Source organism: Schistocerca nitens, chromosome 5, assembly GCF_023898315.1.
Source record: "Schistocerca nitens isolate TAMUIC-IGC-003100 chromosome 5, iqSchNite1.1, whole genome shotgun sequence".
NCBI lineage: Eukaryota > Metazoa > Arthropoda > Insecta > Orthoptera > Acrididae > Schistocerca > Schistocerca nitens.
Window position 1 is genome coordinate 669228479 of NC_064618.1, and position 20136 is coordinate 669248614.

At 38.5% G+C, this 20136-nt stretch overlaps 1 protein-coding gene across 5 annotated transcripts in view; it reads left to right on the top strand.

Moving 5' to 3' along the window:
• The window catches only part of LOC126259950 (signal transducer and activator of transcription 5B), a 147776-nt gene that overhangs the window by 104205 nt on the left and 23435 nt on the right, over window positions 1–20136 (top strand). For all 5 annotated transcript variants that reach the window (XM_049957057.1, XM_049957054.1, XM_049957055.1 and 2 more), the window contains one exon: window positions 14823–14978. In XM_049957057.1, coding sequence (XP_049813014.1) covers window positions 14823–14978 — 156 coding nt within the window. The remainder of the gene's footprint in view (window positions 1–14822; window positions 14979–20136) is intronic.

The following is a 20136-nucleotide window of genomic DNA, read 5'->3' on the forward strand; positions in this document are numbered from 1 at the left end:
AAACCTGTTTTCCACATTCACAACCACGCTGTCTGAGAATGTCCTATTCCTATTTCTTCTATAACCTGTTGTCACTTCCCACCTCTCTCTTCCCTTCTCCTCCCTTAACATTTCCAGATCTTGTTTTGCTTTATCTAGTTGTATCCAAAGGGCAGTAATGTTCTCCTCCTGTTCCACTACCTTCCTATCTCTACAGCAAATCCTACACAACCAATGAGCCTTGTTTATTTCCCTAATTCCAATGCCACTACCATCACCCACATGAAAGAAACCGCAACAACTCTCACACGACACCCCAGAACTAACAATCCTACAGCAAGTTATACACTTCTCACTCATGGCAAACAAATTTTAGCTTTAGTCTAAGTTAAAACAAGAATAACTTCATAGACTACTCAATTAATACATTAAATTTCTTTGAAAGTTTAGGCCTAAAGTTTGGATACTATTTCAAAACTTCTGGAGAAACAAAAAGATATAACCTGTATTTTTTACGTGATGAAACGAAAAGCAAACAAAGAACTGAGCCTACACTATATAAACTTTTCACTTATTTCGAACATCTCACTTCGGCTGCTTTCTAGAGAATCAAATGGATAGCGTATAAGAATACTCTAATAACACAAACTTTACTTTATTGAAATAATCACATAAATTGCAGTATATCAAAACGTAAACAAACCCTAGTCCAAAATTCGCACCTATGAAAGGTTTTCTGATTCCAGAAAATACGCCAAAAAATGTGAAGCCTTCAATTGACAGCTTACAGTAGGTATTAATTTGCTTAATTATGATGCAATACTGCCTTAATTAATTGTTATTTCTCAATTAAACACTTATCTTTACAAGAGCTGTGAATGTGCACAACTCGTCAACCAAAGATGCTAGTTAAAAATTATTACTTGATATGTAGCTAAAACAACTTCTTCGTACTTGAATTTATATATGCAGGTAATTCGTAGAAAGAGTGGCCAATTATGTATGTTTGTAATTTTTTGTTGAATTGGTTGAGATTCCCAATTTCTTGTGTTGGACATATGTTGAATGAGAAAATTAAGTGGATGCAGGTTTCTGCTTCTATTTGTCCTACAGTGAGGACTGCTGCATTCGTGTAAACACTACTGCCCTGACTATATTGTTAAGTGGCATAGTGGCGAACACCAAGATGGATGGGTTGAGGCTCCACTTAATACAAAATGTAACATCAACTGCTGCATATTGAGGGCAATTTCGGCAGCTTTCAACCATTCATTCATTCATGTTCCAAAGAGCCCGACAAGGAAAGAATCTGCAAGGTTGTGGAACTAGCCATGCTATAAATTAATCAAGAAGCAAGCAAATCACAAAAATTTAATTTTACACTGTATTAAGAGTAAGGAATCACTGTCCTGCTCAAAGTATTTATGCTTGTGCCAGTAAAATTCACTAAGTAGATTAGAAAAATAGTTGCTTATTTGGAAAAAGCTGTTGTCTTCTCAGTTGTACTAAGTAGCTGCTGTTTCTTTCATGTTGATAAGTTTATGTTTAATTGATTACATTGGAATTTTGTAAAGAAAATACTTAAACCTGCATCTGTAAACACAGAGTCCTGTTTCTAGTTTATAACTACACTATGTGATCAAAAGTATGTGAACACCTAGCTGAAAATAACTTACAAGTTAATAGCGCCCTCCATCAGTAATGCTTGAATTCAGTATGATGTTGGCCCACCCTTAGCCTCGATGACAGCTTCCACTCTCGCAGGCATGCGTTCAATCAGGTGCTGGAATGTTTCTTGGGAAATGGCAGCCCATTCTTCATGGAGTGCTGCACTGAGGAGAGGTATTGATGTCATTCAGTGAGGCCTGGCAAGAAGTCTGCATTCCGATATTCCCAAAGGTGTTCTGCATGATTCAGGTCAGGACTCTGTGCAGCCCAGTCCATTACAGGGAGGTTATTGTCATGTAACCACTCCGCCACATGCTGTGCATTATAAACAGGTGCTCAACCGTGTTGAAAGATGAAATCACCATCCCCTGATTGCTCTTCAACAGTGGGAAGCAAGAAGGTGCTTAAAACATCAATGTAGGCTTACGCTGCAATAGTACCATGCAAAACAACAAGGAGTGCAAGCCCCCTCCATGAAAAACATGACCACACCATAACACCACCACCTCCGAATTTTACTGTTTGTACTACGCACGCTGGCAGATGACTTTCACTGGGCATTCGCCATACCCACGCTCTGCCATCAGATCGCCACATTGTGTACTGTGATTCGTCACTCCAAACAACATTTTTCCATTGTTCAATTGTCCAATGTTTACACTACTTACACCAAGTGAGGCGTTGTTTGGCATTTACCAGCATGATGTGCGGCTTATGAGCAGCCGCTCGACCATGAAATCAAAATTTTCTCACCTTCCACCCAACCATCATAGTTCTTGCAGGGGATCCTTATGCAGTTTGGATTTCCTGTGTAATGATCTGGATAGATGTCTGCCTATTACACATGACAAGCCTCTTCAACTGTCAACTGTCGACAGTCTGTCAGTCAACAGACAATGTTGGCCTGTATGCTTTTGTGTGTATGTGTCCCTTCACGTTTCCACTTCACTGCCACATCGGAAACAGTGGACCTAGGGATGTTTAGTAGTGTATGACACAAGTCACACTCAATCACCTGACAATGTTTGAAGTCCGTGAGTTCTGTGGAGCGCCCCATTCTGCTCTCGCACCATGTCTAATGACTACTGAGGTCGCTGATATGGAGTATCTGGCAGTCGGTGGCAGTACAATGCACCTAATATGGAAAAAGTATGTTTTTTGGGGTGTCCTGATACTTTTGATCACTTAGTGTACGTGGCTTGCAGTTTCACAGATAAACCAATACTTGATATGTAACTAAAACAGATGTTTATAATTTTTAGCTGAATTGGTTGAGGTTCCTAATTTCGTGTGTTTTGTTGTATGAGAGCATAATGAATATCTTTGCGCCACAGTGTAAGAACTCCACTCTAAATGCTAGACAAGGAGGCAAAGTGTACATAAAAATTGTTACTGTCTGATATTGTATTTATGTAAATCACGGTTCTGCTGAAACTGATTTTTTATTGTCAGCAACAAAACCATTAAGAAATAAATATATTGGTGAGCCAAGTCTAAGTATTCAGAGATCCTCAAAAAGGCTCTGCAGGATTTGTGGTGGAGTAATTTTAACAGTATTCTTAATGGTTCCTTCTGCAGTATAAAGACAGTGTGACAAAATAAAACTAGTTTGTAAAATATGTATAAGTCTGATGCAAATTATCCTTGTTAATGAACTGGTGAACTGGCTATTACAGACAATGCTGTAAACATGATTTGGTGCACCAATCTGTCCCGAGTGCTTTCTTGTTACATTTGAGTGAGTGAGAGGAGCAGACGTGTTTAGTGACCAGCTGAATTCAACACAAAATGGTACTTACAGTAAAATAATGTGTGCTCATTGTTGAGTGTTTTGTGAAGCACAATTTGTGGAAAATGTGTTTGCCATTGTTTGCACAACAGTTTAGGACTAGAAGTGGTTTGACAAAACTTGCAGCAGAGTCTGCAATGGAAAACTTAGTGGAAAAATGACACGAAAAGTACTCAGTAGTGAATAGAAATCATAGGCCAAATACCTGGAAACATTGCTTGAATGAAGGAAAGTGTGGCACAAAGTCTGATGAACGCTTTGCTGTTTATTCCTACCAGTGGGAAGTAACAGATCGTATAAAAAAAAATTATAAAATATGACCTGCATTTGCACCTGTATCTTTACAAATTTACTGTTTGGTATGAGTAAAAGCACCCAGATTTGCTTTGGCATCTGCAGTTGTGCCAGTGGTTTCTAAGTGAACTGGAATCAGGAGTTTCGGACCCTCAGTTTTTCAAGTCTTCAGATGAGGCTTTGTTCAGTCTGTCAGGGTATGTGAACTCGCAGCACATGTGCCATTAATGCATCAGAATATCCCCACCAGTGCCTGAAGAGCTGTTTCATAATCTCAAGAGTGGTGTTTGCATGATAATATGGTTCTTTCATGGAACTGTTAACGCTAACTTGTACATCCAGAGACTGTTTAATTCATACGTGGATCAACACAGAGATGATGAACAACTGTATGGATATTTTCAGCAAGACAGAATAGCTCACACTGCCTTGACAGCCTTCTCACAAGTGCCAAGGTGTTCAGTGAGGAGCGGACAATCACACTGGTCGCCTGATCTCCCTGTGATTTTTACCTGTTGGATTGAATTTAAGGGTCAGATGTTCTCAGATAATCTTCACACATAGGACGAGTTACAGCAAAAAATTGAAAATGCTGTTGCTGCTCTTCCTGAGGCAGAGCTGACACACGAGTCTCATAGTTCGATAAATCTAGATCAAGGATCATCAGGATCAGCAGCGGCAGTGTCCAACATCTTCAAGTTTTTGTATGTTAATCCTGTGCCAATCTTATTGTAAATATTTTAAAGCCAGTTTTATTTTGCCCACTCTGGATTTATTTGCCCATAACTATATTGCTCCAGATGTAATACTGTAAGACAAACAAGGAGTGAAAATATGCAGAATAAGGCAGCACCTCTGTATTTACATCAACACAGTGAGAGAAGCTTTTAAGGGCAAACGTGCTGAATTAAGCTACTTGTTCAGTTTATCTTTGTTGACTCCATTTTAATTTGTTGTACCACTGGGCCTAAGGGAATTCTACATCCATTGTTTTATTTAGTGCATGACGATTAATGTCTACTTCTGGTACTAGCAGGTAATTTATTAGTTTATGAAAACGCATAGGAGTGAGATTAAGGCCTAAAATAGTTAGCTGTGAAGCAGTTGTAGGCCTGTTCACCTGTCATGTGATCTGTCTTTTGTAAGGTTGAGTGTGGACCCTTCATTAGCATGCATACATCATCAGCAGTTTTTGAACCACCTTTTAATGGCACGGGAAGATCATTTCGGAATGTTAAGAAAAGATTGCGCCCAGTACCGATCCTTGTGGGACACCACATAATGCTGCATAGTTGCGGGGTTAGTTTCACACCTGTAAAATAGTCTGTCGTAAGACCCTTCTGCTTTCTACTATGAAGGTATGGTTCCATCTAAACGAGGGGGTGCTTTTGATGCTATAATGCTTCATTTTGCCAAGTAAAATATTTGATATACACACAGCATACCAACAAGATGTTTTTTCTTGTTTGGCTCTTGTAGGAATTTTTAACTGAGATCTAGTTTAAAGTTTTGTGTAGATAATTGAGTCAGTGTTCTGATCTAGGCCATTTTGTAAAAAAGTGTTTCAAAAGACTGGAAGGAGTGAAATAGGTCTGCGATTAGAGATGGTTTACATATTGTTTGTGTTGTAGATATGTTACTGTAACATATTTGAGGCTGTCAGGAAATATGCAGTGTGGCTTTATCACTATTGCAGTGCTAAACACCGAGATCTAGTAGTGACTGTTCTGTTCCCCCAGTTAGTCTCCTGCACGTATCTCCATTACGCTCTGTGGAGTCGTAATCTTGAGATTTCAGTGAACCATCGACATTATGGATATTTTCTTCTGTGAGAAATTCATCCATGAGAGCAATTTGACAGAGCATAGTAAATTGCCTGTTTAGAGGAACTTTGATCCTACTATAAATCTTAAAAATTGTACCTGTTTTTTGAATTTTTATAGCTATTGGTGTTAACAAAATTACTTCAAGCATCAACCTAGCTGGGAAGCTTTTTTACACTGATTCAACATGATGATACCTCCTCACACCACAAAGCTACTATTGCCCAATTGTTTTCTTTCTGGATGTTCCTGTATTTTTACAGGTTTAAACTTTTGCTCCAGATAAGTGTGTGATGGGAATCATTTAGCAGAGTGATGTGAGATTAATATGTGAAGAGTGTACTCCTGCATCTGTTCATGCTCGAGTCTTGCTGCTGGGAATCTGCCAGAAAAAGATCTGCCTCTGTTCTACTAGGAGTGGGATACGCACTGCCAGGAGTACAGACTTATAAAAAATATGGGGGGGGGGGGCGGCATACTGAGATTTTGCTCTGGGAAACTTTTTTAATTTGTAGATGAAAAATAGTGAGTTCGAAAGTTTTTTTAAGCATTTTAAAGTCATATGATCAACATTAGAACCCTGGAAACTGGGCTCTCAATAACTCGACACTCCGGGAAACTCCACAAGCCTGACATTTTTTGGCTTTGAAAAAAGAAACAAAACAAACACTCAGTGTTTTCGTAAAAAGCTAATTTAATTTACAGTAATAATCATGCTTATAGACTATTACAGAGCAGTGAATATATAGCTCTGAAAAGACTGAAATTATATTTAAATAAATCCTAAACTATCATTAAAAGAATAAAGCATAAAATATTGCTGTCTCACAGTAATAGCACTTAGATTAATAAGTGAAATAGCTAATTTAAACTTGCTTTGAATGAGGCTTAGGGTTCATTAAATAAAAACAATATCTCAAAGTTAATGCTTTTATAAAGTTAATACAGTATGCTTAATACTTTCAGTCTAAAATTATGTAAACAGCAGGTTTTAATTTGATCTTACACCCTAAAAATATTTAAGTATTTGAAAATAACTAATACAGTACTATTGTAATACAGTACTAAACTAGTACTAATATTTCAAAACTGAAAATTTAACATTGGTGTTGTTGTTGTGGTCTTCAGTCCTGAGACTGGTTTGATGCAGCTCTCCATGCTACTCTATCCTGTGCAAGCTTCTTCATCTCCCAGTACCTACTGCAACCTACATCCTTCTGAATCTGCTTAGTGTATAGATCTCTTGGTCTCCCTCTACGATTTTTACCCTCCACGCTGCCCTCCAATGCTAAATTTGTGATCCCTTGATGCCTCAAAACATGTCCTACCAACCGATCCCTTCTTCTAGTCAAGTTGTGCCACAAACTTCTCTTCTCCCCAATCCTATTCAATACCTCCTCATTAGTTACGTGATCTACCCACCTTATCTTCAGCATTCTTCTGTAGCACCACATTTTGAAAGCTTCTATTCTCTTCTTGTCCAAACTGGTTATCGTCCATGTTTCACTTCATTACATGGCTACACTCCATACAAATACTTTCAGAAACGACTTCCTGACACTTAAATCTATACTCGATGTTAACAAATTTCTCTTCTTCAGAAACGATTTCCTTGCCATTGCCAGTCTACATTTTATATCCTCTCTACTTTGACCATCATCAGTTATTTTACTCCCTAAATAGCAAAACTCCTTTACTACTTTAAGTGTCTCATTTCCTAATCTAATCCCCTCAGCATCACCTGATTTAATTTGACTACATTCCATTATCCTCGTTTTGCTTTTGATGATGTTCATCTTATATCCTCCTTTCAAGACACCATCCATTCCGTTCAACTGCTCCTCCAAGTCCTTTGCTGTCTCTGACAGAATTACAATGTCATCGGCGAACCTCAAAGTTTTTACTTCTTCTCCATGAATTTTAATACCTACTCCGAATTTTTCTTTTGTTTCCTTTACTGCTTGCTCAATATACAGATTGAATAACATCGGGGAGAGGCTACAACCCTGTCTCACTCCCTTCCCAACCACTGCTTCCCTTTCATGTCCCTCGACTCTTATAACTGCCATCTGGTTTCTGTACAAATTGTAAATAGCCTTTCGCTCCCTGTATTTTACCCCTGCCACCTTCAGAATTTGAAAGAGAGTATTCCAGTTAACATTGTCAAAAGCTTTCTCTAAGTCTACAAATGCTAGAAACATAGGTTTGCCTTTTCTTAATCTTTCTTCTAAGATAAGTCGTAAGGTTAGTATTGCCTCACGTGTTCCAACATTTCTACGGAATCCAAACTGATCTTCCCCGAGGTCCGCTTCTACCAGTTTTTCCATTCGTCTGTAAAGAATTCGCGTTAGTATTTTGCAGCTGTGACTTATTAAATTGATACTTCGGTAATTTTCACATCTGTCAACACCTGCTTTCTTTGGTATTGGAATTATTATATTCTTCTTGAAGTCTGTGGGTATTTCGCCTGTCTCATACATCTTGCTCACCAGATGGTAGAGTTTTGTCATGACTGGCTCTCCCAAGGCCATCAGTAGTTCTAATGGAATGTTGTCTACTCCCGGGGCCTTGTTTCGACTCAGGTCTTTCAGTGCTCTGTCAAACTCTTCACGCAGTATCTTATCTCCCATTTCATCTTCATCTACATCCTCTTCCATTTCCATAATATTGTCCTCAAGTACATCGCCCTTGTATAAACCCTCTATATACTCCTTCCACCTTTCTGCCTTCCCTTCTTTGCTTAGAACTGGGTTGCCATCTGAGCTCTTGATATTCATACAAGTGGTTTTCTTCTCTCCAAAGGTCTCTTTAATTTTCCTGTAGGCAGTATCTATCTTACCCCTAGTGAGACAAGCCTCTACATCCTTACATTTGTCCTCTAGCCATCCCTGCTTAGCCATTTTGCACTTTCTGTCGATCTCATTTTTGAGACGTTTGTATTCCCTTTTGCCTGCTTCACTTACTGCATTTTTGTATTTTCTCCTTTCATCAATTAAATTCAGTATATCTTCTGTTATCCAAGGATTTCTACTAGCCCTCGTCTGTTTGCCTACTTGAACATCTGCTGCCTTCACTATTTCATTCCTCAAAGCTACCCATTCTCCTTCTACTGTATTTCTTTCCCCCGTTCCTGTCAATTGTTCCCTTATGCTCTCCCTGAAACTCTCTACAACCTCTGGTTCTTTCAGTTTATCCAGGTCCCATCTCCTTAAATTCCCACCTTTTTGCAGTTTCTTCAGTTTTAATTTACAGTTCATAACCAATAGAGTTTGGTCAGTCCACATCTGCCACTGGAAATGTCTTACAATTTAAAACCTGGTTCCTAAATCTCTGTTTTACCATTATATAATCTATCTGAAACCTTCTAGTATTTCCGGGGTTCTTCCATTTACACAGCCTTCTTTCATGATTCTTGAACCAAGTGTTAGCTATGATTAAGTTATGCTCTGTGCAAAATTCTACAAGGCGGCTTCCTCTTTCATTTCTTCCCACCAATCCATATTCACCTACTATGTTTCCTTCTCTCCCTTTTCCTACTGACGAATTTCAGTCACCCATGACTATTAAATTTTCGTTCCCTTCACTACCTGAATAATTTCTTTTATCTCGTCATACATTTCATCAATTTCTTCATCATCTGCAGAGCTAGTTGGCATATAAACTTGTACTACTGTAGTAGGCATGGGCTTTGTGTCTATCTTGGCCACAATAATGCGTTCACTATGCTGTTTGTAGTAGCTAACCCGCACTCCTATTTTTTTATTCATTATTAAACCTACTCCTGCTACCCCTATTTGATTTTGTATTTATAACCCTGTAATCACCTGACCAAAAGTCTTGTTCCTCCTGCCACCGAACTTCACTAATTCCCACTATATCTAACTTTAACCGATCCATTTCCCTTTTTAAATTTTCTAACCTACCTGCCCGATTAAGCGATCTGACATTCCACGCTCCGATCCGTAGAATGCCAGTTTTCTTTCTCCTGATAACGACGTCCTCTTGAGTAGTCCCCGCCCGGAGATCCGAATGGGGGACTATTTTACCTCCGGAATATTTTACCCAAGAGGACGCCATCATCATTTAATTTTTCCCGAGGACATGCAGCTTTACTGTATGATTAAATGATGAATTTAACATTATGTATGTATTTAATTCTCTGTTTTATAAAGATTTTTAATGTTGCTCTAAATGCCATTATTAGGGCTAGAGTGTGTTTAAAAAGGTGCAAATGTTGACTGTCTGACTGGATTACTGAATATGAAGTCGTTAATGACTGGTCAGATATCCAATTCATCCAAAACATCTCAGTGGGCATGAAGAGCAGCCAAGTTGTTCAGACGTCTAAGGGCGCTAAGTGACCAGTCTGCTGTGAAACTTCCTGGCAGATTAAAACTGTGTGCTCGACCGAGACTCGAACTCGGGACCTTTGCCTTTTGCGGGCAAGTGCTCTACCATCTGAGCTACCGAAGCACGACTCACGCCCGGTACTCACAGCTTTACTTCTGCCAGTATCTCGTCTCCTACCTTCCAAACTTTACAGAAGCTCTCATTCTGGAAACATCCCCCAGGCTGTGGCTAAGCCATGTCTCCACAGTATCCTTTCTTTCAGGAGTGCTAGTTCTGCAAGGTTCGCAGGAGAGCTTCTGTAAAGTCTGGAAGGCAGGAGACAAGATACTGGCAGAAGTAAAGCTGTGAGTACCGGGCATGAGTCGTGCTTCCGTAGCTCAGATGGTAGAGCACTTGCCCGCGAAAGGCAAAGGTCCCGAGTTCGAGTCTCGGTCGGGCACACAGTTTTAATCTTCCAGGAAGTTTCATATCAGCGCACACTCCACTGCAGAGTGAAAACCTCATTCTGGACCATTCTGCTGTTGCTGTCGTGATTGGAATTACTTGGAGAAACTTAATGCACTTCACTACTTCACACAACATTTCTCCAGCGGCAGGCTCTTGTGTAATGTACTTTCTTACATCACGCATGTTTTTTAAGACCAGTTGTTTTTTATTAGTGATATCGGTTAACATATTAAAGTGTAAGCACAGTCTCTCAGTGTCTTGGTCATTTTTTAAAAACTCAATTGATTTTTCCAAATTTGTTTCACCTCTGTTTACTAAAAGCAGTCACTCTTGTTCAACTGCAGTGACCTGTGTGAGTCCAGTTGAAGCAAACCACTTAGTAATGCAAGATTGCACCATTTCACAAACTTCAATGTAAATAGCTTTGTAGTATTCCTTTGGGGTTTTGAAAGTGTGCAGTGAGCTGGCTTAGTTGTTTTTATACTTTGTAGGTATACTTAGATTCCGATGAAGTGAAGGATCAACAACTTGTGAATGTTTTTCTTTTAAACACAATTCCCAAAAATTGTTCAAAACTATCAAGCTTTTCATTCAATATATAAATCAAGCCCTCATATATTTTTTCCAGTTCAGCAACACTTAGATGAGGGCATTGAATTTTTTTGTTGACATTCTCTACTATGTTCATTGCATGGCAATAAAGACATAAAAAGAAATAAGTCTTGAATTGTAACATTGACTCAAGGCAGCCTGCACATTTGTAACATGCCTCTGTTTTGTCCTCTGCAGAAAATGTTTAAAAAAACTCTTAAAAGTTCTTCAAAATTTTTCAATATTCTCAAGATACTAGAAGCTTGCGTAGTAAGAGTTGGGCAAAAGGGTCATAGACCAGCTTGGTCGTTGGTGCTCTCACAGTGTATGCTTCTGAAAAATCCCATCCTTTTGTTGGATTCCCTTACAGTGTTTATTAAGTCCTTGACTAAAGCCATAATATCCCTCATAGATGTAAGATGGCGGAGACTGTCCACAACTGCCAAGTCTAAACTGTCAGCAGTGCAGTGCACTAACGTGCTTTTGATTGTATATCCAAAACTAACTTTTTTAGTCCTTTGAACTTACCCCTCATATTCGAGGCACCATCATAGCACCGTCCTCTTAAGTTATCCATTGACAAATGAAGACGAGCAAAGACGTATTTTAAAATACTAAACAGAGTTTGTGATTCAATGTTGGGGATCTCATATAAGCCAATAAAGTCTTCGTTGATGATTAAGGAATCATCGACAGTTCGAATACAAAATGACACTTGTTCGTGAAGTGCATTCTCATTGTTTCATCAACCATAATAGAAAAAAAATAAATAAGGGGGCAAATTCTAAGCGTGCCCGCAGCACCGTAACACTATCACGATTCACCCCACTCGTTTTCAGTTAACATGCTTACTACTGTAATAGTTATTTGTTTTAACTCGTTACTGTCTGTATTTTAAAAGGTAAGTATCCTCAACCAAGGAAAATAAATTCCAACATGCTTTTGTGATTTTACAAAGCACAATATAACTAATAATTTTCTTAAATTATTGGGGGGGGGGCCTCCCATCCCCCTACCCCCTCCACATGAATTTTTGAGGGGGCTCGGGCCTCCTCAGGCTCCATGGTGTGGGCACCTGTGCGCACTGCAGATGTGCGTCTTGAGATCTCGGGGCACAGCTTGTCAAGGGACTTTTAATACAATACTCAGAAGTCATGAATGGAATACAAAATATAGCTCTAAGGATAGCAACATGCTGCATAGTTGAGATCTTAGTGGTAGACAGGCAGTATAGTTATGTTGCTGTTGTTATTAGCTACTGATGCAGCAGCAGCAGCAGCTGCTGCTGTTGAAGACTTTTGTTCCTTAACTGTGGAGAAAAGACATATCCACAGTCAGTTGTCTCACAGTTGAGGTTAGATATTGGTCCGTTTAATAGTGCTCATTCTTGGTACTAGCTTACAAAAAAGAATTCCAGGACACGCAAACTGTTCTTTTGTTGGTCAGTAAAAGGGCAACCAAGAGTGTTAAAGCTATAAAATCACGCCTCAATTGTCACTCAAACTGCAACATGTGTGTGGTTAGCTTTAAAGTATCCATGGTTTCTGCCTCTCAGTATGAATAAAAGTCATATCTTTGTGAGATTACATTATCAACGTACCCCAAAAATTACATTCTCTTTACAATTAAATTGCAGACATGGTTAAAATGTGTTTAATGCACGGTTTTTGTTGTTGCACCGTTCTTATTGTTGCCAATCTGAAGCAGGAGCTCTACCAAACAGGTAGCATATTTATAGTTCACGGGGAAAATTGTGAAAATTATATATGATGATTTCTCACTTTTTCCACGCAATTTTCTATATTCCAAATAATACCTAATTTTTGGAGACTAGTTTATAAAGAGAGAATTGTCTCTGAAAACGAACAGGAAATGGTAGACAGTCAAGCACCCTCTGTACATTCATCACTCAGTTATACAGTCTCTGCTAGGACACCACTTCAGAAGGCTTGCCAAGAACGAAAAGCTTTGTAAATCTAGATACACTTGCTTTATCTTGTCACGAAAGGAAGAACTGCATTGTGTCATCAGCTACATTTTTACAGATGGAAAATTGTACTAATGTCCATCTGAATGTTTATTAGAGTATCATGCAAAAATTTGAGGAAGCAAATTGGTAGAGAACTTTTTGAGATTTTTGATAACAACATTAAACAACACTTTGTCCTATGTGGTAATGTAGCAGTGTGTGGGTATTAGAAATTTAGAAATTATAGATTTCTAATACGTGCACAGGCCCTTCTTCAACCAGTAAAGCCTTTTGTGGGAACTACAAATACGGTTGCAAGTTCATACTGCAGAAATTTACCTTGTGCCTCTTTGTCACTTATGTATGGATTTTTTGTGACCATTTGAAAGCATTTTTAAGTATGGACCAAAAAATTCTACTCCAGAAAATAGTATATCACACATGGTGATAAAAACATTTTACGTATACCTCTGAATTTATTGTCCTTCAAACTATATACTTTGGAAGATATCTTACATCTTCAGATGTGCTTAGGGTTAATATATAGATTATTCTCTTGATAGCATTGTCAAGTTACTTGGCTGTTGACAACAGTTTGGCATCACAAGGCGTGACACTATCTGAAATATGTGAATATTGTCAGTGATGACATACCTCAACAGTGCATTAATGGGAATGGTCTAAAAACTTCACCTAACTGCATCTGAAGAGGGAAGATTCTTCCTAAACACACAGTGTAAGGAATAAGTCAGTTCATTTGCAAATTTTGAACATTTTACTACTGCTAACCCAGGTTGCCATGGTCATCACTATTCCATCTAAGGAGATAGATAAGTGTAAAATATAATGTAAATGACATCCCTTTAGCATGAGTGGAGTCTTATTGTCACACACAAAATATGGCTTCACATTAGCAATGTACACACTGGGGAATAGAATAGGGAACATAGAATATGAAATCTCTCAATATGTGGGACTGTGCCTATTTTTGTTCCTGAACTATCTAAATGACATTCCAAAGGCTGTAAAGGTCTGTTTTAAATTTGCAAAGTCTGATGGTGATACAAGCAAACTTAACAAGGACCAAACCATCAATATACCAGACATGGGTATGTCAGAAGTTGGAAGAAATCAGTGAATGGATCACAGCAAACATTTGAAGTCTTAACCTCTTACCTCAACATGATTCACATTGTGCAGTTTCAGGCAACACTAGTCTGGAATAATGGAGCTATTTTCAGTTAAGTTCAGCAATTCTTAGGTTCTTGACTAGAGATAAGAATGGAGTTGTGTGCTGTGATCGAAAGGTCATGTCACCAACAGACAAAAGGCGAGAAATTACAAATCCTTGCAAATTCAACATAAAATTCAAAGCTGACATATTATCTACTTCTTTTATTAGTTATTTAATTATCTGGATTAGGTCATGGAAAACATCTGCTAATGCCATTACAAACAACAGTGTAAATTGTAGATTGAGACTATAAAAACCGTGTAGGTGTGTACCAGTAGATGTTTGTTTACACTATGTACTACAAAGTAAAAGGTAAATAGTAGTTAATTACTCTAAATATGAAAGCAACAACATCTTTGAAATGTTCACTTTTTTACCATAAGCAGCAGGTCTTTTTCCAGCATGACAATTTTCCTGCTAATTTTATTTTGTCCATTTATAGCCTTTGTACACACAGACAGATTATTACACATTAGTGGTACTTAATTGTTAATACATAGTGAAGAAGCACTTTTTGACAGCTGTTAGCTGCTCCTATTTTATACTGTAATTCATTCAACTTCATTGAAGGTTATCCACTGTGAATCGGTGCACAGAACATGATGAATGCGTGAACAGCTTTTATATTTTACTATATGCTGAGATCATCTATTTCAATGTTATTACTTCTGATTTCAGATCAAAATGATGTCTTTATGCTACAACCCTTCACCAGCAAAGACTTTGCAATACGCAGTCTCGCAGATAGAATTTCTGATTTGCAGCATCTTGTATATTTGTATCCTGACATTCCTAAGGACCAGGCATTTGGAAAATATTACACACCTTTTACAGGTGAGTTTAATTTTAATATGATGAGAGTGTTTACAGAGGACACACAATTTCTCAACTTCCAGTGTGGTATCATTCTCAAAATACATTGCCTACATTAAAACTGTGAGAATTACCAAGCAAGATATATCGAAATATTTTAGAGACATACAACTTCAGTATTAGAATTAATTGATGCTGAGAAGAATAATGACTTGTAAATGCATGACTTAGGTATTCGATGTTCTGTGGATAATAATTGTGACCTCTTGCTATGATATTTAATGAGTCAATGTTGCTGTTATAATCAGTGGAAAATGTGGCAACATGCTGATTGTTTACATGATTTTTTTGAAGTGCTTTGTTGGTTTGTCATACAGTGATTTTTACTTAACAGTGTTCAATTATTTCATATACCTCACTTCACAAAAAAAAAAAACACACACACACACACACACACACACACACACACAGAGAGAGAGAGAGAGAGAGAGAGAGAGAGAGAGAGAGACTGTATTACTTTATTATTTTATTATTCAGTGTGTGTTTTGTGGAACTCGTGATGGAGGAGACGAAGATGATGATAGTGACTTCAGGTGGATTCCTCTCATCCAAGGGTCTAAGTGACCTACACTTCATTTTTATCCACCTTGAACCTGTCCCTACCTCCTATTAGTTCTGAAATGTCTGGTTAACTTCAACTTCCTAAAACCTTCAGATCATTAGGTGATCAGTATCTTTTCCACTCTTTCTGCCACATTGTGTATTAATTTATGTTACCCATGACCACATAGGACGAAGTGTTGTTTAGTGTTGTTATCAAAAATCTCAAAAAGTTCTCGACAGATTTGCTTCCTCAAATTTTTGCATGATACTCTAATAAACATTCAGATGGACATTAGTACAACCACAAAAAATGGGTAAAAGTGCACTTCTTTGTTCTAAACCCAACGAATTATCTGATCTGTTGACTCACCTCTTGCATTACTACATCTTTTACTTCCATGACATCTCTCTTTCACCATAGTAATTACTTATTTTTGTATGTCTTCCTTAACGTTTCCCTTGTAGTTGCCTTACTGCAAATATAAAGTATGTTGTTTTTCTGGCCTGAAGCCTCTGCATTATTCTTTAATTTTCTTCACAATTTTGTCCCTTACTCTCTTCCCTAGAATGTCCTCAAATATTTTGGCCCAGTGCCAGTGTCACTTTTCTATAGCTCCTAAATTCTATCTCGTTTCCTTTTTTGAAGACAGGGACAGTTATTCCTTTCTTCCAGTCTTCTGAGTTTGTCTTTCTGTCCAAACTACCCTCGTCACATGGCATAGCCATTACTTCCTAAGACTCCAGCAGCTCTTACCATTGCTGCTGTCATCTCATTTACACCTCATACCCCTCTGCTTTTTATAGTGTACAGAGCTGATTGTACTTATGCCCAGGTCAAATCCTTGATTGCTGTTCAGCACTTCATTGGGTCTCTCCTCATTGGCTATCCAGTCCCCATTTTAATGATCTTTGAAGTGTCTTTTCAACATTACTTTTAGTATTCATCGTCATTTCATTAGCATTTAAATCCAGTTTTCACTCACACCTTACCTATTTCCCTTTATCATACCATACAGTTAATGATTTATGTATTCCACAGATTGTAATTATGACCACTTATGATTATGCACAACAAATCAGCATTACAAACTATCCCATACAGTTAATGATTTGTGTGTTCTGCAGATTGTAATTATGATCACTCATGACAATATACAACAAATCAGTATTATAATATTAATACACTTCCTAGTGACAATTATGGTAGTGTTACATGTTTGTCTTAAATTATGGTGTATCCTTATTTTGTTATTAACAATTAATTATTTACAATAGCTTTGTGCAATTCATTTTGGAGTGGAAGGAGACTTGAAGCAAATGTGGTTCCTGTTCGGTTTAAGTTAATTTTAGTATCTATTAAATTCTGTACATCACTAGGTTGGTGGTCAAAGATTTTGTGACTGAATACCTCACTCCTTTATGTAACAATGAAAATAATCAATTATTGATAATATAATGTAACTAGATAGATAAAAAATCTACTCAACAAGCAGCGGCAGTAGAATACATACACACAAAAAGGTTTAACTTGTGCAAGCTTCCGGAGCCAGTGCCTCCTTCTGGCAGAAGAGTTGAAGGGGAAGGAAGAGGGGTGAAGGAAAAGGACTGGAGAGGTTTAGGAAAAAGGTGTTCTGTTTATTAGGTCTCCCCTGACTCGGGGTTCTGGTTGACTTTTCCGAACAGCACCCCTTTTCCTAAACCTTCCAGTCATTTTCCTTTACCCCTCTACCTTTCCCTTCAACTCTTCTGCCAGAAGAAGCAGCCACTAGCTCCAAAAGCTGGCATAAGTGAAACCGTTCTGTGTGTGTGCCCTCCTGCTGCCACTTGGTGAGTAGATTTTTTTACCTGTCCAGTTACATTATATTGTCACTCCTTTCTGTTCCACACTAAGGAGGATAGGATGAGCCATTTCTCTTGCAACTATTATAAGACTATGTCCATTGTTTTCAACCTGTGATTGAGTGTTGACAACAAATTTCATAAGGGAATAACTGTACAATCAGGCTACCTGTTTAAGGAGCTGTTGACAAGAGACTCTAGAGTGAATACAGATAACAGCGGCGACACGTCATGGCAAGGAAACAATGAATCATTGGTAGGTCGCTGGAGGGAGTTGGTGCCATATCAGCACACACGTCACCTAATTCCCGTAAATTCAGGTGGGGGCAATGCACTCTGATGCCGTGTTCCATCGCATCCCAGGTATGTTAAATTGATTTCAGACCTGGAAGTTGAGGGTGCCAGCACATCAGTTGGAACATGCCACTGTGTTCCTTGAACCACTCCATCACACTCCTGGCCTTGTGACATGGTGCATTATATTGTTGAAAAATGCCGCTGCCATTGGGAAACTTGATCATCCCAAAGGGGAATACATGGTCTGCAACAAGTCTACGATACTCCTTGGCCATCATGGTGCCTTGCACGAACTCCACTGGATCCATAGATACCCATGTAATGTTCCCCAGAGCATAATGGAGCCTCTGACAGCTTATTTCTGTCCTTCAGTACAGGTGTCAAGGAGCTGTTCACCTGGAAGATGACAGATTCGTGCCCTCCCATCGGCAAGGTGAAGAAGGTATTGGGATTCATCAGACCATGCAGCACACTACCACTGCAGCAACGTCTATTGCCAATACTCATATGCCCATTTCAGTTGTAGTTGCTGATGTGATTGTGTTAACATTGGCACATGCATGGGCCATCGCCTGCAGAGGCCCATCTTCAGGAGTGTTCAGTGCCCTGTGTTTTCAGACACACTTGTATTCTGCCTGGCATTAAAGTCTGTTTTAGTTCCACTGCTGTTCACTGTCTGTGCTGTTTTATCAGTTTGTACAGCCTACTATGTCTGACATCTGTAGTGAGGGGTGACTGCCCAACCCTATGATGTCTGGATGTGATTTCATGTTGGTTTCGCCATGTGTTGAAGACACTCACCATGGCAGTCCTCAAACACCTAACAAGTCCGGCAGTTTCCGAAACGCTCGTGCCCGGCCTCCAGGCCATCACAATCTGCCCTCCGTCAAACTTTCCCCATCCTACAGATGGACAGCATGCTCACTGATACTACATGCACTGTGCTTATGTGTGACTAACAGTCATTCCTCACCAGGTTACACTGCTGTTGCCTGGACAGGTATGCTGATAGTAGGTTGGTGGTTATAATGAGTGTATTATCCTTATTACATGCTGCTTCACAACAAACTTTTTTCTCTGTCTGCCAAATTACCCCAGAGTATGATGTCATAAGAGATAAGTGAATGAAAATAGAAAAGTAGTAACTTTGACATTTTCATCTCCAAAATCTAATATTATTCATGATGCAAAACTTACAGAGCTTAAACATTGAAAAAGTTCCATAACATGATATCCACTTCAGGTTCATATCAATATAAACACTTGAGAATAACACTAATGAAACATTTGTGAATCAAAAATTACATAAAATAACACAGAAACTAATAGATGACAGTTAACACTAGCTTTTGAGCTCTTGCTTTTTTTTTTTTTCCTCCGAGTAACAGTACATGCATTTTTTCACACAACCACACAGACACCAAAATGAACATACTCATGGTAGTGGCAATACTGATCAGTGTGTGTGAATGTGTGTACTCTACTAGAAAAAGAGCAAGAGTTCAAAAATTGCAGTAGAGTTGGCACATGCTGATCCTTGAAAATTGCAGTAGGCTGGACTCAACAGCTTCATGTGTGTATTGCAACCAGTCATGTAAAGTGATTTTGTAAACATCTCTATGGTAATGACTCAGTGTTGTTGCAGCTCTATAGACAGCTACTCTGTTCACCTGCTGTTGTTTGAGCTTCTCACCTGAAAGGTGGCAGCAGCACTGCCAGTTACCAGGGATTTGCTTAAGCTTCTTTGACTGTAGTGTTAACTGTCGTCTATTACGTGTTTCCGTGTGTCATGCACCATATTGAAGTATTCGGATGTGTTATTTCTAGTTGTGGGAGCAGGCTTTGTGCAGTACTCAGTTGTGTGTATTTTGTTTTATCAGGCTTCAGTGACAGTGCATTTGCTGAGAAACTAATTAGTTTTCAGTAAAATATTCTTAATGTTTTCAAGTGTTGAAGTTTCTCCATTAGATTTGGTTTACAATAATTAAATTGTCAACAAAAAGAACTACATTGCTTTGTGGATGTATGATGTTGGATCATTTATATGTAACAAAAACAAGAGTGAACCCTCTTGTGGGTATTATTCCCCATTCTGAAAACACTATTTTATTTTGTATCCTCGTTGGATTTCTTAATGTGCCACTCTTCATCCATTTAATTAGGTAGAGTGAAAACGAGTTACCAATAAAGCCACTGATATCATGATATTTGAGCTTCTTTAGGAGACTATTGTGAACAATCAAATGCTTTGATAAGTCGCAGAAAACATCAACTGGCAAAATTTTGTCACTTACATTTTGTGTGATCTGATTTGTGAACTGAAGAATAGCATTTGAAATCTAAACTGGGACTAATATATCAACAAAAATATTCAGTTTTTGAAAATATAATGTAAATGGACAGATAAAAATCTACTCACCAAGCACAGCAGCTGGAGGGA